The 23,664-nt window shown below is 46.6% G+C and overlaps 1 protein-coding gene across 4 annotated transcripts in view; it reads left to right on the top strand.

Moving 5' to 3' along the window:
- The window catches only part of PGPEP1L (pyroglutamyl-peptidase I like), a 52,678-nt gene extending 29,956 nt beyond the window's left edge, over positions 1-22,722 (top strand). For all 4 annotated transcript variants that reach the window (XM_077263396.1, XM_077263397.1, XM_077263398.1 and 1 more), the window contains exons 4-6: positions 6,517-6,633; positions 7,994-8,220; positions 22,323-22,722. In XM_077263396.1, coding sequence (XP_077119511.1) covers positions 6,517-6,633; positions 7,994-8,220; positions 22,323-22,491 — 513 coding nt within the window. In that variant the 3' untranslated portion in view covers positions 22,492-22,722. The remainder of the gene's footprint in view (positions 1-6,516; positions 6,634-7,993; positions 8,221-22,322) is intronic.
- The last annotated feature ends 942 nt before the right edge of the window (positions 22,723-23,664 follow it).

The raw sequence follows: 23,664 nt of genomic DNA, 5'->3' as shown, positions 1-23,664 counted from the left end.
GACTGGCTTACTCCGCGAGGAAAGAAATCCCTCCGGAAGGCATAACGGCACACTCCACCAGAGCGATGGCATCCTCCTGGGCAGAGAGGGGAGACGTCCCGATTGAAACTATATGTAAGGCGGCAACGTGGTCAAATCCTTCTACATTTTATAACCACTATAGGCTAGACCTATCGTCAACTTCTGACCTAGACTTTGGCAGGACTGTCCTCAGCACGGTGGTCCCCTCCCTAGGTGATGGTCTCTGAAAGATCTCCAGTGGGGTGCTGTCGTGGCGAAGAGTAAAAAGCCGGATTACTCACCGGTAATGCTCTTTTAGTGAGTCCACGACAGCACCCTCTTACATCCCTCCCTATATTAACATAATGCATATTATTGGAGTAAAATCCTTTTAATCATAAGCAAATAAGTTTAAAGAACGAAATAAATGATATTTGCCTAACACTGGCGGTCCTCCGGGTACTCTGAAATCAAAACTGAGGAGGAGAGGCGGACCGCCCCATTTTATTTCTCAATAGGTTTCCTGTTCCTGCGGGGCGGATCCCTCTCTCCAGTGGGGTGCTGTCGTGGACTCACTAAAAGAGCATTACCGGTGAGTAATCCGGCTTTTTTGGTTGGGATGTTAAAAAGATTAAAAGTTTAGCAGCAGTCGCTCATTTATCAATAAATTTACAAAATCTATATTTTAAGGACCACTTCACATTTAAAGTGACTGAGGGGCTTGTATGCCAGAAAACCCACCAATAAGACCCAATTTTCAAATCTGCACCCTTCAAACTATTTATAAACACATTAAAAAGTGTTAACCCTTTACATGCTTCACAAGATTTAATGCAGAGTAGAAGAATTTTTTTACTTTTTAACTGCAAATCGTCTCTCCAGAGAGGAAGAGGACTAGAACTCTAGTGCCACCAATAGGAAGTAGCAATCCTAGAAATCTATGTTGACCCGTTAACGAGCCATGTTACATGACTTAGGATAACAGCCAAAACCAGAATCTCAATTTGCAGATACTGTGTTTTGGAGTACTGCCCCTCATCAGTGCAAAGAGTGAGATCTGGTTTCGCTGTGTGAGAGGCGTCTGACCAGGATTCAAGGGTTATTGTTTCTCCTTGCAGAGAGTGGCATGTCAAGCATGCCGAGATGAGACTTTCATGCCGCAATGCTCCTCTGGGAAATATGCAAATAGCCGCTTCAGCGAGGAAGAGAACTACAACTCTAGTTCTCATACTTTGCACTGATAAGGGGCAGTACCCCGAAACAGTGTCTGCAAATTGAGATTCTGGTTTTGGCTTTTATCCTAAGTCATTTGACAAGGCTCGTTAAAGGGTCGACATTGACTATTAGGATTGCTACTTCCAATAGGTGGCAGTAGAGTTCTAGTCCTCTTCCTCTCTGAAGAGACAATTTGCATATTTCCCAAAGGAGCATTGCGGCATGAAAGTCTCCTCATCTTGGAGTGCTTAACATCACACTCTCTGCAAGGAGAAACAATACCCCTTTCTTTTTAGCCAAAATGTTGATTTAGCCTCAAATTTTTCATTTTCACACTGTTAAAAGGAGAAAATGCACCCAACAATTTGTTGTGCAATTTCTCCTGAGTACAGGGATACCCCATATGTGGTCAAACTATTGTTTGGGCACATGGCCGGGCCGGGAAGGTACGGAGGACCATTTGACTATTGCAAACAAATTTTGCTGGAATAGACTCTGTACACCATGCTGCAATTGCTGAGGCTACAACGTGCCAAAACAGCAAAAATAAACAAAAAACACATAGGGACACAACTACACCCTTTGGGGTTGGAATTTTTCTAGGGGTAGAACGAGCATCTTGAACCTGCTAATACTTCACAGAAATTTTAATTTGGCTGTGAAAATGAAATACATTTTTTTTTCAATGAAAATGTGGACTTTGCCCAAAATTTCGCAAAATTGAAACGAGAAAATGTATCCCAAAATTTGTTGTGCAATTACTTGTGAGAACAGGGATACCTCATATGTGGTTGGAAACTACTGTTTGGGCACATGGAAGGCTTTGGAAAGAAAAAGAGCAGCCTTTGACGTTTGGAGCACAATTTTTGCTAGAACATATTGTGGCCAGCATGTCACATTAGTAGAGCCCCTGACAGCAGAAACCCCCACATACAGTCATGGCCAAAAGTATTCACACCCCTGCAATTCTGTCAGATAATACTCAGTTTCTTCCTGAAAATGATTGCAAACACAAATTCTTTTATATTATTATCTTCATTTAATTTGTCTTAAATGAAAAAACACAAAAAGAATTGTTCTAAAGCCAAATTGGATATAATTCCACACCAAACATAAAAAAGGGGGTGGGTGGACAAAAGTATTGGCACTGTTCGAAAAATCATGTGATGCTTCTCTAATTTGTGTAATTAACAGCACCTGTAACTTACCTGTGGCACCTAACAGGTGTTGGCAATAACTAAATCACATTTGCAGCCAGTTGACATGGATTAAAGTTGACTCAACCTCTGTCCTGTGTCCTTGTGTGTACCACATTGAGCATGGAGAAAAAGAAGACCAAAGAACCGTCTGAGGACTTGAGAAACCAAATTGTGAGGAAGCATGAGCAATCTCAAGGCTACAAGTCCATCTCCAAAGACCTGAATGTTCCTGTGTCTACCGTTTGCAGTGTCATCAAGAAGTTTAAAGCCCATGGCACTGTGGCTAACCTCCCCAGATGTGGACGGAAAAGAAAAATTGACAAGAGATTTCAACGCAAGATTGTGCGGATGTTGGATAAAGAACCTCGACTAACATCCAAACAAGTTCAAGCTGCCCTGCAGTCCGAGGGTACAACAGTGTCAACCCGTACTATCCGTCGGCATCTGAATGAAAAGGGATTGTATGGTAGGAGACCCAGGAAGACCCCACTTCTTACCCCGAGACATAAAAAAGCCAGGCTGGAGTTTGCCAAAACTTACCTGAAAAAGCCTAAAACGTTTTGGAAGAATGTTCTCTGGTCAGATGAGACAAAAGTAGAGCTTTTTGGGCAAAGGCATCAACATAGAGTTTACAGGAGAAAAAAAAGAGGCATTCAAAGAAAAGAACATGGTCCCTACAGTCAAACTTGGCGGAGGTTCCCTGATGTTTTGGTGTTGCTTTGCTGCCTCTGGCACTGGACTGCTTGACCATGTGCATGGCATTATGAAGTCTGAAGACTATCAACAAATTTTGCAGCATAATGTAGGGCCCAGTATGAGAAAGCTGGGTCTCCCTCAGAGGTCATGGGTCTTCCAGCAGGACAATGACCCAAAACACACTTCAAAAAGCACTAGAAAATGGTTTGAGAGAAAGCACTGGAGACTTCTAAGGTGGCCAGCAATGAGTCCAGACCTGAATCCCATAGAACACCTGTGGAGAGATCTAAAAATGGCAGTTTGGAGAAGGCACCCTTCAAATATCAGGGACCTGGAGCAGTTTGCCAAAGAAGAATGGTCTAAAATTCCAGCAGAGCATTGTGAGAAACTCATTGATGGTTACCGGAAGCAGATATTTTGGCTAAAGGTTGTGCAACCAAGTATTAGGCTGAGGGTGCCAATACTTTTGTCTGGCCCATTTTTGGAGTTTTGTGTGAAATGATCAATGTTTTGCTTCATTCTCTTTTGTGTGTTTTCATTTAAGACAAATTAAATGAAGATAATAATACCAAAGAATTTGTGATTGCAATCATTTTCAGGAAAAAACTGAGTATCTGACAGAATTGCAGGGGTGTGAATTTTGGCCATGACAGTATGACCTGTGAGGCAGTGACCAAGGTTATTGAGGGTCGCTATGTGTCCCCCCCCCCCCCCAGGATGTGCAAATAAGCATATTTAGGCCGTGGGAGTGCATTGCAGTCACAGGCATATCTGTGATTGGAATGCAGAATAAAAGTGAGTGTTGTTCTTGAGCAAGCTATTTGTCCAAGGCAGATTTATGAGAACCTGCCATGGGCTTTTATTTTTTAAACGGACTACAGGAAGGTAGTGAGGCGGTTCGTTTCCTCCCGTGGCCCTGCGTTTTCGATGTGGCCTACAGCCACAGGTTCTTTGGTAAAAACCCCTGCAGCAGAGGGTTGGGTGTGTCAGTTTGGTTTTTGCTAGCTTGCATGGCAGAAAGCTCTGCAGAGCTCTACCTGTGTGAAGTCAACACCGAGCCTAAGCGGAGCCAAAGGGCCTGGCACCCTCCGCTTACATTGCGGTGCAGTTGCCCACGGAAACGGTCCCGGTTATGGACTGTCTTGTTTCCCAGCTGCAATCCGGAGGATAGCCTTTTGTTTTCTACTTTGTGAGTATGCTGTACATCAAAGAGACTTTTGGATTTGGAACTTTCCAGTGGTCACTGCCTGTTTATCACTACACCAACCCTGCAGCACTACAGACCTCATTTTAGAAACCACAATCATTATGGAATTAATCTAGGGGTATAATAATCATTTTAAACCTACAGGTGATTCACAAAACTGTATAACATTGGGCTGTGAAAGCGAAAAATTATTTTTTTTACACTAACATTTAGTTTTAGCCCCAAGTTTTTAATATTCAAAAGGGTTGTTTGAAGAATCTGTGCAACAAGTTGTGGTCTGTTTTCTCCTGAGTATGATGATACCCTATATGTGGGCAGAAACTACTTTTCCACCGCAGTGCAATTATCAGAAGGGAAGGAGCACCATGGAGTACAGATTGTGTTGGAACGGGTTGTGGGTGCCATATCACATTGGAAAAAACCAAGGTGCTAGAAGAGCAGACCACCTCCACAAGTAACTCCTATTTTGCAAACTGCACCCCTCAGTGAATACATCATCGACACCACAGATGTTTCACAGAAATTAATACCAGTGAGTAGTGAAGAAAAAAGTTAATTTCTTTTACTACTAAAATGTTGTTTTTGCCCCAGATTTTACATTTTCACAAGGGAAAATAGGTAAAGCCCACCTCTCCTAGTTTGATACAATTTTACCTGAAAGTGGCAATATCCCAAACGTGGCTGTATATTACTGTTTGGCCACACAGCAGGGCTCGGGTGGGTGGGAAGGAGGCTGACTTTTGGAGTGCAGATTTTCCTAGAATAGTTTGCAGACTCCATTTGTGAAGCCCCCAAGAGCCAAAAGAGCAGAATCCCTCCTCAAGTGACCCCATTTTGGAAATTGCACCAATCTGGGAATTCATCTATGGGTATAGTGATGATTTTGACTTTTCCAGAAACAAGCAGCAGTGGACATTGTAGTGTGAAAATTGCAAATATGTCATTGTAGTGCCTAGTACATTGTAATGCCTAGTATATTTTGCCCAGCTCGTGCTTCTGGAGACATGCACCACATAAATTAAATGGTCTCTCTTCACTACAGTAATGCTTACCATGTGGAGTTCGAATGGTAAATGTGGTTTAGGCACCCTGTGGGGCGCAGAAGGGAGTGGGACATTTTGGATTTGTAAGTGCATATTTTGCCAGATTTCTCTCGGGGTGTGGGAGAGTGAGCAATGTTGCTTTTCCATAATTTTTGTGCTATCAGTAATGGTGAAACCCCCTATATTTTAGATAACAGATGACAGATCTGAGTGGGAGGCTTGTCATGATCCAGACCGGGTTTTGAGTCTTGTCTTCCCTTTTCCCGAACTGATCACGTCAGAGGTTAACTTTTCTCACCCTCAGTCTGGTCTCAGGTTTGCTATTTATCTCCACTGCATCCTGCAGGCAGTGTCAGTTATAGCTTCTGCCTACGGCGTGAGTAGCTGACTCTGCTTTTATCCTGATTTGTACTGCTGCGATTCCTGACTGTTCCCATGTCTGTTCATTCACCTTGCCCGTTTTGACTCAGTGTTTTTCCCTTCATGTTTGGACTCTCTGGTATTTGACTCGGCTTTGACTCTGACCTGACTCTGTCTTTTACCTGTTACTTCTGCTTCCATCTGGTATTGACCCTCTGGCACGTCTTTGAGTTGATTTTCCCCTTTGTACTACGTTACTCTCCTGGTTTTGACGCGGCTTGTTTGACTACTTTGTTGCCACCTGGTGGTGGCCTCGATGCAGGTCTGCTCTGCCAAGTGTTGCAGTCTTCCCTCCACTCTACTGCCATCTAGTGGAGCGTGCATCTACCTGCATAACTGCAGCGTGACAGCTTGTTTTTTGTGGACTGAGTTGAAGCTTTTCTTGATAGCAATTTAGAGTACAGGACATGTTAGATAACTTAAGGCTCTGTTCACATTTATTCTGTGCTCTATCCTGAGCATCTAAATAAGCTGTTTCCTTCTAAATCTCAAAAGTGCATAATTCAGACAGAACCTCTACAGCTCCATTCACTGTAATGAGACAGGCAGAGTTACTCTACACTCCGTCTGGCCTCTCTTCAACGGTGGTGTCCATTATTTCAGAGGTGCACAAAATTGTGGTTGACTGCGCTTTTGGGCATGACTGAAAACACTGCTGGATCATAGGCCAAAGTGACCCCATCTGCTTCATGATAGGGAATTTTATGAAAATTTGTAATTCACTATCTCTTTGCAGGAGCTGGAAAAACTTGGACTTGGAGACGATGTTCAACTCAAAATCATGGAGCTTCCTGTACAGTATAGCGAGGTAGAAAAGAAAGTCAACTGGATTTGGACAGAGTTGCAGCCACAGGTTGGTCCATCACATGTGTTAGGCTACGTTCACATTTGCGTTGTGCGCCGCAGCGTCGGCGCCGCAGCGCACAACGCAAACAAAAACGCGGCAAAACGCATGCACAACGCTGCGTTTTGCGCCGCATGCGTCCTTTTTTTCATTGATTTTGGACGCAGCAAAAATGCAACTTGCTGCGTCCTCTGCGCCCCGACGCGGGCGCCGCAGGGACGCATGCGGCGCCAAACGCAAGTGCACCGCATGTGCATGCGCCCCCATGTTAAATATAGGGGCGCATGATGCATGCGGCGCCGCTGCGGCGAGGACCGCAAATGTGAACGTAGCCTTAGTAATCTAAGTTCTGTTCAAATACGACAATTTAACAGTGTATCATGCTTGAGCACAAATTTGGTGGTCTTTTTTGCTCCTTAATTTTGGTGCATTTCGTTGTGTACTGAAGGAATTATCCAGGCCTTTGCTAAAAGTTTGCAGTCACTGTCTGTCCAAAGCTAGTCTTTGCAGACTTCCTTATTCTCCGTCCTGAGGCACTTCCAGACACAGTGCCCTTAAGACATAAAAGTATCTTCCATGATGTTCCCCTGGATAAATAATTGCCCCTCACTGTGCTTTCTGCACAAAATATCCTGTCCCCATACACTGCTCCTTTCCAAAATATACCCCCGCATACTGCCCCTCTGAATAAAGCACCCTGCTTCTCACAAAACTGTGCCCCTTTGACAATTGTACCCCCATTATGTCCCCTACTAACGCTCTACTTCCTCATCTGCAATGATAAACCATTTAATCTTCGGCTCCCTGATGGAGCGCTTACTATTGCCTGCGCCGTCTCCGCTCCTCTGAGGTGCAGGCAGCAGTGTGACTGACTCTGCCCCAGTCCCGGGGCCACAGTGTTCAAATGTATTTGCGTCTGAAAGACGCGGATACATTTGACTATAAGGAGAAGGAAGTGGCATCTCCCAGACAGCTCTGGGGGCCGCATAAGATCCTTCGGTGGGCCGTATGTTGTGTTGGCCTGTTCTATCAGAATAAATAAGGCTATTTTGCACACAGGCCCCAATTCCTCAAGTGTTTGTCGGATTGTAAAACACTTGAAACTCCCTGTTTATATGTGGTGGTGGGAGTAACATACATTTGGCTATTACACTTGGTGCATAAACAGAACATTCACTTTTTTATATATAGGAAACAAGAGTGCAGTGCGCTGTGCTATTCTTTCCTGTAAAATGTAAAGTTGTCATCTAAATTTACCTTTAAGATTATTATATGTTTTTGTTCTATTTCATTCCTAAATGAGACTTCTAAACAACCTGCCTTTGATGGCGTTCATTTCCTGTTATTCTTTGTTGGCAAAATCTACCAGCTGTCTGTGCATGTTGGAATGTCGGCTTCATCCAAAGCAATTGCCCTGGAGCAATGCGGAAGAAACAAAGGCTACATGGAGGGAGACCTCAGCGGCGCTCACCCACAAGGAGGCTGCTGTTTGCTGGAAGGACCGGAAAGAATAGAGTCTGCCGTTAATATGAAAAGCGTCTGCAAAAACATATCATGTCCAGGGGTTGATGTTATCCATTCCAGTGATGCTGGGAGGTAAAAAAATAAAAAAATAAAATCAGATCTATGTTTTGGCCTTGTTTGGAAAAGGAAAGCATAGTACAGTAATACCTGAGTTTGTTTTTAGCATGAAACTGATCATAAACTACACAACAGTTTGTCAATTGATCATGTCAGATTTCATAGACACATGCCAGTAGAGCTCTTCTTATCTAGCACAAATCCTTAACTTTATTAGGCCCTAAGCTGCCTTGCAACTCATCAGCCCCCAGTGACCATGCTATAGGAGGCCAGTATATATACAGCTGATTGACACTGATGAAGCGCGGGTAATGTTTAGGGGTTTATAATTATACTAGATGGAGGCCCGATGCTATCTCATCGGGAGGGCGGTAATGTCACGATGGGGGCAGGCATGCGGGGCTGTTGTTGCCTAATGGCATCCTGTGATAATCTAATGACTTTTGCATCAGGGGACTCATGTGCTTGATGCCTACGCTTATATGCATTGTTTTTGTCCCAGCGATGCTGTTGCTCTTCAGGAGTCTCATTTGCCCTTTGTTGTCTTCGATGTTGTGCCTTTGCTGCTTTCCTTTCATTGTCATTGGCGTACTTTTTATGAGGAGCCATGTTGGCGTTGATATATGCTTTTTAAAGCGGTTTTCCCATGAATAAAAGTTCATTTTAAAATTTGTCTGTATCTGACCGTGTACCGAACATAACACAGCTCCTGGGCAGGGGAGGAAGCAAAAGACAATACTGACATTACAGCAGGAGATTGCAGAGGATACATTTTGTGAGGTAAAATATTTTTTAAAAAACAGTCAGTGTAATATTTTACCTCACAAAATGAATCCACTGTGATCCCATGCTGTAATGTCAGTATTGTCTTTTGCTTCCTTCCTGCACTGCAGAGCCACATACCTTCACCCGCAGAGCCGCACACCGCATATAGCTGCTCTGTTGCACAGGACCTGTGATGAGTTCACAGGAGGGGGATGAGTCAGGGGTCGCATGATCAGGGGCCTATGTGCATGTAGGACAGGACTCTGCGGTGCTGTCATGGTGCTGGATGAGGGTAAGTTTGTGTGGGGTCAGGAGGAGTTTACAGTGTGGATGTAGCAGAGCTGTGTGTGTACGAGGTGTACGGAGCGGAGCCACGTGTACGGAGCGGAGCCGCGTGTGTATGAGGTGTATGGCGCGGAGTCGCGTGTGCATAACTCCCATCTCGGATCCAACGGGACATTCCCAATTTTGAGACTCTGTTCCGCTGTCCTGGCCGGGATCCTCCTTTTCCCACATGGCCTCAGACCAAATGTACCGCTGCTTTAAACTGCTAGCTGTGTTGGATCGGAGCTGATATTGCTGCTCGCTCTGACACTGACTGGCACAGGAGACACGGAGAGGTCTGTCAGTGGCGTACCGGAGCTGCAGTGACGTGAGCAGTCAGCAGCGTGGCTGGATGACATCATTCAGCACCGCGGGAGAGGAAGCTGCCGGTTGCTGCAAGGGAGTACGGTGAGAGGTGTGTGTGTGTGTGGTGATGGAGAAGGCAATGATGGAGGTTGGGGAGAAGGCAGTGATGGGGGTGGGGTAACTGGGCCCATTATACTGTACCTAGCATCATGTGGGCCCATTATACTGTACCCAGCATCATGTGGGCCCATTATACTGTACCCAGCATCATGTGGGCCCATTATACTGTACCCAGCATCATGTGGGCCCATTATACTGTACCCAGCATCATGAGGGGCCCATTATACTGTACCCAGCATCATGAGGGGCCATTATACTGTACCCAGCATCATGAGGGGCCATTATACTGTACCCAGCATCATGTGGGGCCATTATACTGTACCCAGCATCGCGTGGAACCATTATACAGTACGGAGCATCACATGGAGCCATTACACTGTACAAAGCATCATGTGTGGCCATCATACAGTTTGGAGCATCATGTGGGGCCATTATACAGTATGGAACATCATGTGGGGCCATCATACAGTATGGAGCATCATGTGGGGCCATTATACTGTATGCAGCATCATGTGGGGCCATTATACAGTATGGAGCATCATGTGGGGCCATTATACAGTATAGAGCGTTGTGTGGCCATTATAAAATATTGAGCATTATGTGGGGCTATTATTCAGTATGGAGCATCATGTGGGGCCATCATACAGTATGGAGCATCATGTGGGACCATTATACTGTACGCAGCATCATGTGGGGCCATTATACAGTATGGAGCATCATGTGGGGCCATTATACTGTACGCAGCATCATGTGGGGCCATTATACAGTATGGAGCATCATGTGGGGCCATTATACAGTATAGAGCATTGTGTGGCCATTATAAAGTATTGAGCATTATGTGGGGCTATTATACAGTATGGAGCATCATGTGGGGCCATCATACAGTATGGAGCATCATGTGGGGCCATTATACTGTACCCAGCATCATGTGGGGCCATTATACTGTACAAAGCATCATGTGTGGCCATCATACAGTTCGGAGCATCGTGTGGGGCCATTATACAGTATGGAGCATCATGTGGGGCCATTATACAGTATAGAGCGCTGTGGGGCCATTATACATTATGGAGCATCATGTGGGGCCATTATACTGTACGCCGCATCATGTGGGGCCACTGTATAGTATGGAGAATCATGTATGGCCATTATACTGTACGCAGCGTCATGTGGGGCCATTATACAGTATGGAGCACTGTGTTGCCATTATACAGTATGGAGCACTGCGTTGCCATTATACAGTATTGAGCATCGTGTGGCCATTATACATTGAGCATCGTGGGGCCATTATACAGTACTGAGCACTGTGTGGCCATTATACAGTGTGGTGCATTGTGTGGCCATTATACAGTATGGAGCATCATGTGGGGCCATTATACAGTATGGAGCATCATGTGGGGCCATTATACAGTATGGAGCATCATGTGGGGCCATTATACAGTATGGAGCATCATGTGGGGCCATTATACAGTATGGAGCATCATGTGGGGCCATTATACTGTACGGAGCATCATGTAGGGCCATTATACTGTACGGAGCACTGTGGCCATTATACAGTGTAGTGCATTGTGTGACCATTATACAGTATGGAGCACTGTGTGGCCATTATACAGTATGGAGCATCATGTGGGGCCATTATACAGTATGGAGCACTGTGTGGCCATATTTTTTTGTTTATTATTGTTCATGAAACGTTGTAATCAGGATTGCTAAATGGGTGTGGTTGGGGCGTGGATATGGGTGTGACTAGTTGAAATGGGTGTGGTCAGAGGCATGGCATAAAATTTGCCGCTGCACGCGCCGCAACCTTTGTCCCTCTTTGCCTTCTTCAAAAGTTGGGAGGTATGGATATGTACGCGTGACGCATGTGGATCGTTCGCTGTGTACAGACGCAAATGTGAACCCGGCCTAAATCAGGCCGCCTAAATCAGACTGGTGGCAGTCAGTGAATCAATTGGCTGATCCCGGCGGCGGCGTGTTTATGACGGTGTTCCGCTGGTGGTACTGCGCAATAGGTTAGTACCAGCAGCAGTTTCAATATTGAGACACACATCACTTGGGTGTCCCAATATGGCGGTTGGTGAACTTCCTCCGCTTGGAATTCTGGGATACGGTGACATCTGGACAGAACAGGAAATTAAAACATTACAAGGCATTTATATAGATACTTATCACAGCCGTACATTCATACACAGTATTGTGCAAAAGTATTATAATAGTTGTGGGAAAAATGCTGCAAAGTAATAACACATTCAAAAATAGGTGTGCATAGTTTTATTTTTAGAAGTTAACAAAAAGTGAATGAACAAAAAATCTAAATCTAGCCAATATTCGGTGCAATTACCTTTTGCCATCAAAACATTAATTCTTCTAGGTACACTTGAATACAGTTTTTGAAGAAACTCGGCAGGGAGTTTCTTCCAAACATCTTGGAGCACTAACCACAGATCTTCTGTGGATATAGGCTTGCGCAAACCCTGTGCTGCCTTTTCATGTAATCCCACAGACTCAATGATGTTCAAATCAGTGCTCTGTGGGGGCCATATCATCACTTCCAGGGCTCCTTGTTCTACCTTTCACTGTAAATAGTTCTTAAAGGGACTGTCAGCACGGAATGACTGTTTACACCCACTGCAGGCACTATGTGCATCATGGTGGGACCAATCATTTATATACACCTTCCAACCTGCTTGGTTTCCATCTATCTCATCCCTTCTCTGGCTCTATGAAGCCAGAACAGTCAATCAAAGAAGAGTGGGTTGCAAATTTAGGGAAAACAAACAGGCGGGAGGGTGTATATAAATCATTGGCACCACAGTAAAGCACCAAGCTGCTGTACTTAATTTGAACAGTCGTTCTGTGCTGACTGAGTCAATTTAATGATATTGCTGTATGTTTGGGGTTGTGGTCTTCCCTGATGGTATTGCATGATGCTAAAATATCTGCCATTGCAAACACCAATAATCTTCATCAAATCCCCCAACTCTGATTAAATAAAGCCTCCTCTGTTACTTGCAGACACTCACTGTTGTCCAGTCTTTCAGCTAACAAACTACGCTTTGGTACAACCAAATATTTCACACTTGGTGCCATTTTTCTGCACCCAGTTGCTATATTTTCATGCATAGCCAAGTTTCTTGGCCTTGTTTCCATCAATTGCATGACTTTTTGACAGGAATTTTTCCATGAAGACAACTTGTAAACTTACTTCTCTGAACAATAGGTGGGTGTAGCTGGGACCCACTATTTGCTGCCAGTTTTGGGGTGAAGACATGGCGATGGTGTGATATGCTATGTGGGTATCATTTTGTGTATATTTCTATTTTACTTATTTTCATGGTGTTGAGTTATTTGCCATCTGATATTCTCCCCACAGTTCTGTATTGTTATCTCTCCACAGGGTCAGTGAATAATGTTGTTTGCTAAAATGCTAATGACATGTTGACCTAGCTTGTTGAAACAATGAGCCCCTGTGACCCACCCCCCTAACCTGTGATTGGGGAGGTGAGACACAGATCAGTCTTGTTTGGAACTATGAAGTGAACACAGCACATCAGAGAGAGAAAGAAGGGAATATGGACTGTTATCCTCTGTGCTGGATTGTTGGAATTTTATCCTGTAACTGAACTGCATTTGTGTTCTGGAATATTTGTAGCTTTTGTGTGGTGGATCGTATATGGACCTTTCGTACTTTTGCCTAAATAAAGGTCTTGGGATAGTTCACTCTTCGCTGGCTCTGTTGATTGTGTGGTACCGGAGAAGGAACCTGTGACACCGGCATCTTATGATTTCAATCGTAAGTATGTGTCTCATCTGTTCCGCTAAGTTTCCTTGGCCAAACACTGTCTACTGTACTATACCATCCCCGATTATAGGTGTGTATGACCTGTAAGGTGAAAGAACAAGTCATCCTAGAAGTGATGATATGGCCCCCACAGAGAAGATGGTTAGCTCTCCATGTTGGGGACAATCTCCCTGCCCATTTCCCTCAAAATTGAGTGCAAGTGTTCCTAAAATTGAGTGTTTCACAGTTAAAGTGGTCACAACAAATATTGATTTGATTTACACTTTGGGTTATTCACTTTATTTTTAGCAATTAAAAAAATGCAAGTTAACACTTCTATTTTTTTAAAGCATTCATTCTTTGCAGCATTTTTCCACACTTGGCTAAAACAATTGCTCAGTAATGTAAATATTTATATCCATACAAGGTCCTGCATATCAATTTTCTCATTCATAATATATTAGAGATGAGCAATGCATTTGCAGTAGCTTTGGCCAGCGGTCATGCCCTTAGTCCATGGCTGCTGAACAGGAACTCTGCAGACCTCCTACCTGCTGGCATGCCTGGCACCTCATCTGATTAGCAATGATGACAGGTCTACAAACCAGAGGAATTGATGATGGGGACTCTGGCAGGTAGAAGACAGTTCAGAGTTCCTGTCCGCTGGCTTTAGAATACTTAATTTGCAGCTGGACCAAGGTCCTGCAGATCGATTTATTCCTTTAGTAAACTCTATAATCTCTAAAATATAATTATGTTATACACACACAGCTGGTGAAATAAGTATTGAACATATCAACTTTCTAAGTAAGTATATTTCTCCTTCGCCACATTGGGGGACACAGGACCATGGGTGTTATGCTGCTGTCACTAGGAGGCTGACACTAAGCTGAGACAAAAAAGGTTAGCTCCTCCCCTGCAGTATACACCCTCATGCTGGCTTCCAGAGACCCAGTTCAAGCTTAGTGTCCGTAGGAGGCACACTGGAATTTAAACCTTTCTATTCCGGACGAAGGGGGTGACGGATTCTTTCATGTTCCGATCTCCCCCGGACCAACAACAGGCGAGCACGGGCGTTTCAACTCTCCGTATCCTCTCCTGCAACGTGGGAAGCCACTGCCTGAGCTGATTTTGATGAGTGATGGGCCCCTTTCACGGGCACCGATCTCTCCCCGAGTAACAGACGAGCACTGATGTGTGACCTCCAGTATCCTCTTCTGCAGCCAGGCCTTTTATTGCCGGACATATGCCCTGCCCACCAGGTTTCACCCTCGGCTGTACAGAGGCACTATTCCACCGTGGCGTCCGTGCAGCCCCCACTGCATCACCACTGAAAAAGAGCGGATGATGGAAGGAGGCGGACGGTTCCTCTCCACCCCCTTTTTCAGGGGATGGTGGATGGAGGCTCCCCGATCCCTGCACCGTCCTATTCTAGAGACCCCCGGGCACAGCTCACCTGACAGGTTCCTGTGGGCAACAAGAGTCAGCGTTCCCCCTCTTTTCGGGGTAAGTGCCTCAGGGGGGGGGTCGGCCGCTCTGCGGTTCGGAGGGCTCCTTTTTACCAGCGGCACGTTTATTTCTGGGCCCCTTAGCCTCCAGCGTTCAGCGGCTGCGCGCCGGGCCGAAGCCGCAAATTTACTCCCCGGCTTCGGCCTAGCACAGGCCGCATCCCGATAGGCTCCGCCCCCCTTTTCGCGTCATCCTGCGGCGCCACCCCCCCGGTCCTGGCGCTTCTCGCTGTCTGCGAGATCTCCTCTCTAATCTCGGCGGCCATCTTGGTTTTTCCTCTACACGCCGCAGCTCCAGCAGCTTCCTGTTGTGAATTCTATTTTTGGGCTCCCTCTAGTGGTCACAAGCGGTACTGTGTAGTGTTGTCTTTCTGCAGGTTGGCTGCATCAGCTGGTTCGTTATCCTTGGTTGATTTCCTATTTAGCTCACCTGGAGACTCAGTTCCTTGCCTGCTATCAATGTATTCAGTGCTCTTCAGATTCCTTGTGGCTACCTTGCTCCCAGTCTCTCCAAGACAAGCTAAGTTTTTGTTTGATCATTTTTTGATTATCAGTGTTCATTATGTTTTTAGTCCAGCTCGCTAAAATGTGATTTCCTCGCTTGCTGGTTGCTCTAGGGGACTGAGTTTCTCCCCCCACACCGTTAGTTGGTGTGGGGGTTCTTGAAATCTCAGAGTGGATATTTTGTAAGGGTTTTTTACTGACCGCATAGATTCCCTTTTTCTATTTTCTGCTATCTAGTATTAGTGGGCCTCATTTGCTGAATCTGCTTTCACCCCTGTGTATGTGCCTTCCTCTTACCTCACCGTTATTATCTGTTGGGGGCTTCTATATCTTTGGGGATTATTTCTCTGGAGGCAAGAGAGGTCTTTCTTTCTCTCTAGGGGTAGTTAGTTCCTCAGGCTGGCTCGAGACGTCTAGGATTTTTAGGCACGTTCACCGGCTACTTCTAGTGTGTTTGGATAGGTTCAGATTTGGGGTCAGTCCAGTTTGCCACCTCCCTAGAGCTTGTCCTATGTTTGTTACTTAGCTGGAGTAATTTGTGATCCTCAACCACTAAGGATCATAACAGCTTCCCTCACGTGCAGCGTTTTGATCGCCGACTGTCGCCAACAACCGCCGCCTCTCTCTCTCTCTCTCCCTTTGCGGGACACAGGACCTCGGGTAAGGAGACCACGTCAGGTTCTCCCCTGCAGCGCCACCCTCGCTTCCTTAGTTATAGACCCTGAGGTCTATCTTACATTAGGGTGCACCATGTCCCAGTCAAAGTCTAAAAAGTCCTCAAAGGTGCATACTACCTTTTTTTTCTGCGTGTACCACCTGCCAGGCTCCACTTCCTCGGCCTCAGAGTTCCCCCCTCTGCTCAGCCTGCGATGCCCCAAGTGCCCAGGAGCCCTCCACCGCCACCGACCCCGGGGTAGCTAGTCCCCCTGCGTGGGTCGCTTCACTGTCTCAGTCCGTGGATTTTTTAGCCAATGCCATCAAATCCATTCAGAACCCGCCTGGGGAGCGGGGCAATCCTTTTCATGGGTTAAGAGATCCCTCCGTAACAGGGGAATCGTCGGCCAGCAGGGGCCGCTCTCTCCGGAAAGAGGCACGGTCATCCAGAAAACGGATCTGCACTACCTCTCCTGAGCACTCTCCTCGCCAGTCAGGTTCTGGCAGCTCCACCTCTCACTCACCCTCTTTAGGGGCTCGTAGCGTTCACGACTCTGTATATGAGTCCGATGTATCCTTAGACCCGGATGCTCCGGAGTTTAGATCTACAGTTGACTCTCTCATTGAGGCAGTCAATCACGCCCTCAGAGTGGACGATGACCCTAATTCGGCTCCGGACCACTCAGTCTCCTTTACTAGAGCCAAGCGTTCCCATAAGACGTTTGCCTCTCACCCAGATTTCCTGGATATAGTCAGGCGACACAGGGAGCGTCCGGATAAGCGTTTCACGGGCAAAAAGGCCCTGGAATCGAAGTATCCTTTTTCCGCAGATCTCGTTTAAAGACTGGGCGGAGTCCCCTTTGGTAGACCCTCCGGTTTCGCGCCTTGCTTCCAAAACTCTCATCCGTTACAGATGGCGCTTCAATTAAAAACCCCACAGAACGCCAGCTAGATTCCCGAGCTCGCTCAGTGTACGAAGCCTCAGGTTCTTCTCTATTTCCCTCCTTCGCCGCGGCTTGGGTGGCCAAGGCGATGGTTTCCTGGGCAGATGCCCTAGCAAAATCGGTGCAGGAGCAGGATCTCCCATCTGAGGTGGCGGACCTTGCCAAACAGATTGCCATGGCTGGTGATTTACGTGATGTACGCATCCCTCGATGCAGCGAACTGTGCAGCAACGGCGGTTTCAAACGCCATCACCATCAGAAGAGCCATTTGGCTCAGAGAGTGGCGCGCAGATTCCTCCTCTAAAAGGTCTCTGATCTCCCTTCCTTTTCAGAGCGGGCGTCTTTTTGGAGAAAAGCTAGACCAGCTTATTTCTGACGCTACAGGGGGAAAGAGCAAGTTCCTTCCCCAACAGGGGCCCAAGGCTGCTTTCCAGCGCCAACCATATTTTTCTCTTTCGGCCCTTTCGTAGCAGCCCAGCCTGGTCCAATCCTGCCGCCTCTTCCAGATCGGACCGATCTGCTCGCTCAGACGTTCGTCCCTCTTTCAGGCCGAGTCAGTCCTGGCGAGGAAAGCCTAGGCAACCCAGATCCAGAGGGTCCAGGCCTGCCAGATTCCCTTCGCAATGACTCGGGAACTGTTCCAGTCGATACCACCAAAGTAGGCGGACGTCTACTTCTTTTTCAGCAAGTCTGGCTCTCCGTCATCCACGACGAATGGGTCAGGGATCTGGTGTCGTCTGGCTACAAAATAGAGTTCTCTCCCTCCCCTCCAGCTTGGTTTTTTCCCTCTCGCCTCCCCAGTTCGGGGGCTCAGTCTCGCGCCCTTCTTTGCGCCATTCATTCCCTCAGCCAGAGTGGGGTCATTGTTCCGGTTCTGGAACACGAGAGGTTCAGAGGTTTTTACTCAAACCTCTTCGTCGTACCAAAAAAGGACGGGAAAGTGCGCCCCATTTTGGACCTGAAGCTCCTGAACAAGTGCGTAAAGGTACGGCACTTCAGGATGGAATCGCTTCGGTTGGTCATCTCCTCGATGGAGAGAGAGGAATACCTGGCTTCGATAGACATCAAGGATGCCTACCTCCATATTCCTATATTCCCGCCACACCAAAGGTTCCTCCGCTTTGCCATCCTAGAGGACCACTTCCAATTCACGGCCTTACCCTTTGGTCTTGCCACGGCGCCCAGGGTATTCACGAAAGTCATGGCGGCCATCATGGCCATCCTTCATTCTCGAGGAGTGGTCGTGTTGCCTTACTTAGACGACCTCCTCATACAGGGTCCGTCTTTTCAGGCTTGCAAGGCAAGCGTCCACATTACCTTGGATTCTCTTTCGCGCCTGGGCTGGTTGATCAACTTGGACAAGTCCTCCCCCATTCCTGCCCGACGGATCTCCTTTCTGGGTATGATCCTGGACACCTCAAGGGGACTGGTCTTGCTTCCTCGGTCCAAGGCCCAAGAGCTTCAGCATGGAGCTCGGACGCTCTGCCATCCTCGCCCGCGACCCATTCGGTTCGCCATGAAGATCCTGGGCAAAATGGTAGCCACAATAGAAGCGGTTCCTTTCGCTCAACTCCATCTCCGCCCCTTGCAACAGGCTCTGCTGGACAATTGGGACAGGAGTCCCTTATCCCTCGATCGTCCATGGCCTTTGTCTTCGCGGATCAGACAATCCCTTGTATGGTGGACCCTGGGTCCATCTCTCCTCCAGGGGAAGTCTTTTCTCCCGATCCGCTGGTTAGTGGTAACTACCGACGCCAGTCTCCTCGGCTGGGGTGCGGTGTTTCTTCACCACTCTGCCCAGGGTCGTTGGACACTTCGGGAGTCGAGGCTCCCTATAAACATCCTGGAGATTCGTGCGATCAGACTCGCCCTGAGACTCTTTCACCCCCTGCTCGCGGGTCACCCAATCCGAGTCCAATCGGACAATGTCACAGCGGTGGCATACATAAACCACCAGGGGGGTACCCGCAGCAGGGCGGCGATGCAGGATGTCTCCCACATTCTTCGTTGGGCCGAAGCCAACCATTCCACCATTTCCGCGGTGCACATTCCGGGCGTCGAAAACTGGGCGGCGGACTTTCTGAGCCGTCAGGGCCTTGCCTCGGGGGAGTGGGAACTCCATCCAGAGGTGTTTCGGCAGATCTGCCTTCGCTGGGGGACCCCGGACGTGGATCTGATGGCGTCCAGATTGAACGCCAAGGTTCACAATTTCATTGCTCGTTCTCGGGATCCCCAGGCTATCGGAGTGGACGCACTGATATCCCCGTGGCATCAGTTCCAACTCCTGTACGTGTTTCCTCCGCTTCCCTTACTGCCGAAGGTGATCCGGAAGATCAAGACGGAGGGGGTTCCGGTCACTCGTCGCTCCGGATTGGCCACGTCTCGCTTGGTACGCGGAGCTCGTTCAGCTCGTGGCAGACGTTCCCTGGCGGTTACCAGACCATCCAGATCTGCTTCGCCAGGGGCCGATCTGCCACCAGAGCTCAGGGGCCCTACGTTTGACGGTGTGGCTGTTGAAACCTGGATTCTAACTCGAGCCGGTTTCTCTCAGCAGGTCATTCCCACCATGATAAGCGCTCGCAAGAAGTCTTCCGCTTCCATCTACCACCGCACCTGGAAATCCTTCTTCTCGTGGTGCAGGCTCCAAGGTCGCCCTCCGCTCGTTTTCTCTATCCCTTGCATTTTGGATTTCCTTCAGTCCGGTTTGGACTCCGGCTTGGCGCTGAGTTCCCTCAAAGGTCAGATCTCAGCGTTATCCGTGTTATTCCAACGTAGGATCGCTGCCAACCTTCAAGTCAAGACTTTCATTCAGGGGGTCTCCCATGTAGTACCCCCCCTACAGAATGCCGTTGGAGACCTGGGATCTCAACTTGGTCCTGGGGGTTCTTCAGGAACCTCCTTTTAAACCTCTTCAGGACATTCCACTTTGTGTTCTCTCCTGGAAGGTTGCTTTCCTTGTGGCCGTAACATCTTTCAGACGGGTCTCAGAATTGGCCGCTTTATCCTGCCGGGCTCCTTTTCTTGCCTTCCACCAGGACAAGGTAGTCCTTCGTCCATCTCTGGCTTTTCTCCCTAAGGTGGTCTCCTCTTTTCACCTTAACGAGGACATCATTCTTCCCTCTTTTTTTGCCCGCAGTCAAAACACAGGGTTGAAAAAGCCCTTCATACCCTGGACGTGGTACGGGCCCTTAGGAGGTACATTTCCAGAACGGCTCATTTCCGAAAATCAGACTCCCTTTTCGTTCTCCCGGAGGGTCACAGAAAGGGTTTGGCTGCGTCTAAGGCCACGATAGCCAGATGGATTCGGTCTGCTATCCAAGAATCTTATCGAGTCAGGGGCAGACCTATCCCGGCGGGGATTAGAGCACACTCCACTCGGTCGATGGGTGCTTCCTGGGCCATTCGGCACCAGGCAACAGCGGAGCAGGTTTGCAAGGCCGCAACGTGGTCCAGCCTGCATACTTTCACAAAGCACTACAACGTCCACATTCATTCCTCTGCGGACGCGGCCCTTGGCAGACGTGTTCTGCAAGCGGCCGTCGCGCATTTGCAGTCAGATGGTACACGGAGTTATTTCGTGGTATTGTTTCCCTCCCAGGGACTGCTTTGGGACGTCCCATGGTCCTGTGTCCCCCAATGTGGCGAAGGAGAAATAGGGATTTTTGTGTGTACTCACAGTAAAATCATTTTCTCCGAGCCACTCATTGGGGGACACAGCACCCACCCTGTTAGGCTCTTTACCTTTTTCGGTTTTTGACTTTCTTTGACATGTTATACTCTACTGTTACATGATATATTGTTATTATTCTCCTACTGCTTTTTGCACTGAACTGGGTCTCTGGAAGCCAGCATGAGGGAGTATACTGCAGGGGAGGAGCTAACCTTTTTTTTGTCTCAGCTTAGTGTCAGCCTCCTAGTGACAGCAGCATAACACCCATGGTCCTGTGTCCCCCAATGAGTGGCCCCGAGAAAAGGATTTTACGGTGAGTACACACAAAAATCCCTATTTCTAAAAGTGTTAATAACATGAAATTCTCCCCAGATGTCGGTAACAACCCATCCAATCCACACGGACAAAGAAATCAAGCCATAGATGTCCATAACTTAATTTGGGTGTAATGAGAAATGACACAGGGAAAAAACATTGAACACATGACGAAAGAGGTGCAAAAAGCCATAGAAAGTCATGACAGCAGTTGAAATCAATCAGTCATTAAAAAAGCAATCCTGCTACTTAGTCAAGAATAATATCACCTGGTTCAACTGATGGCCTATAAAAAAGGTGTCTCATTACCAATGTGCCACACAAGAAACATCTTGTGATGGGTAAAACCAGTGAGCTGTCTCAAGACCTTTGCAACCTAATGGCTGCAAAACATACTGATGGCATTGGGTACAGAAGAATTTCTAAACTACTGAAGGTTACAGTTAGCACTGTTGGTGCCATAATCCAGAAGTGGAAAGCACAATATTTCACCATAAACTGGCCGCAATCAGGTGCTTCACCCCACAAGATCTCACACAGAAGAGTGAAAATAATTATCAGAAGAATTGTCCAAGAGCCAAGGACATGTTGAAGAGCTACAGAAAGACAGGAATCAGCAGGTACAATTGTTTAAAAAAAATGCATGCTCGCCACGCAAGACTCCATTGCTGAACAAAATGCACGTTCAAGCGCATTTAAAAGTTTGCTCAACAACGTTTAGACAAGCCTGTGAACTACTGGGAGGATATAGTCTAGAAGGAACTAAAGCTCGGGGTTCATAGGAGCCCACGGGACCTTTAGGACTTGAAGAGTGTGTAGATGAATAGGCCACACCAGAGTAATGCATGCGACTTGTTTCTCCATACAGAAGGCTTCTTGAAACGGTCATCACCAACAAAGGCTTTTGTACAAAGTATTAAATACATGTTAGTAATTGTGTTCAATACTTTTTCCCTGTGTAATTTCTCATTGTTACACATAACTTACAGTAATTTATGGACATCTATGGTGATTTCTTTGCCTGTGTGGATTGGATGGGTTGTTACTGACATACGGTGAGAATTTCATGTCAAAAGCACTTTTAGAAATATATTTACTTAGAAATTCTGTGGCATGGTCAACTTATTTACACACACACCTCTCACTCTTGTTGTAGACAATTTTGGTTATGAAATTATTAGGACTCTAATTCTAAAGACTATGTACTAATGCGTGTGTCTTTGTAGGTACCTCTGTGACTATTCCTACTACATCTCCCTGCACTGTGGATCAGGGAAAGCGGTGTTTATTCATGTTCCACCATTAAGCGAAATGATAACAGCAGAGCTACTGGGAAATGCCTTGCGAATAATTATCCAAGAGACACTGAGACAGTTAAGCCATTTATGTGAATGATGGCAGAAAATATCCCGGTATAATCAATCATCAGGATCATGGTAGTACAAATCCATTGAGAGAATCTGAAAAAAAACAAATTGAATCATTGATACAAAAAGGAATGCAGTTTCTATTGCTCAAAAGAAATACAGTTCTAAAAATTTGCAAAAATGTAGGGGGCCAAATGCTCTCATCTCTCTGATTGAAAAAAAATTACTAATAAAAATGCAACATTGGTTACATAAACAACTGTAATGCCTTCTTCACAGTTCAGTCCATGACATGGACCGATTATATTCTATGGAGCTCTTCACCGGCCAGTTCTTTTTTTGTTCACCATAGAAAAAAATGGAGTCCTACTCGTATCCATTTAGCAGATAAAACGGTTAGTAAATTCACCTCACCAAGTGAGCCCAAGCCTCAGCTCCAGGTGGGCACATGGACCCTAGACGTTGATGCAGCTTTCTTGGGGACACCTGGAACCATGAGGACTTGGACATACAGCAATCTCAGGAGCAGTAGGCCAGATGAAGTGGAATCCAGCATGGATGAATGTCAGTGGTAGAGCACACAAAACATAGGACTCTGGAGTCTCAATCCCAAGATATAGAAGTGTGTATTAATTGGACTAGGGAGATAATGTCATTGATCCATGCCAGGCAACATGCAAAACCCGACATGGAACATAACTGAGCACAGCAGACCCCGGACAGGTGTGTAACAACATATGGACTCACTCAAGTTACTGGGTCATGTCCAGAGGCGTAGCTAGGTTTTCAACTTAGGGGGGGCGAAACATCTGAGTGGGCCCCTAAACAGTTAACCCTGATTACAGTTACGGTTGCGCACTCTAATTGTGAATATAGTGGAAACTCAGAATATGACCCTACTGTTATTGAAAATAAATCTATATACAAAAACGAACATTGATTTTGCCGCCATATTGTGACGATATGCAACTTTGATGGTCGCAATACTCTGAGTGCCCCTATAACAATACAGTAATGCTTAAGTGCCCACTTTACATTTAATAATGTCCCCTAAGTTCCCTCATGTACTGCTCCATTATATATAGTATGGTGAGCTCAAAGCTTCCATATACACAGTATGGTGAGCTCATAGCTTCCATATACACAGTATAAGGCCCCCACAGCTCCCCTATACACAGTATGATGATTCTATAACTCCCCG

Source organism: Ranitomeya variabilis, chromosome 5 (genome assembly GCF_051348905.1).
Source record: "Ranitomeya variabilis isolate aRanVar5 chromosome 5, aRanVar5.hap1, whole genome shotgun sequence".
Classification (NCBI taxonomy): domain Eukaryota; kingdom Metazoa; phylum Chordata; class Amphibia; order Anura; family Dendrobatidae; genus Ranitomeya; species Ranitomeya variabilis.
This window is presented reverse-complemented; position numbering and strand designations above follow the sequence as displayed.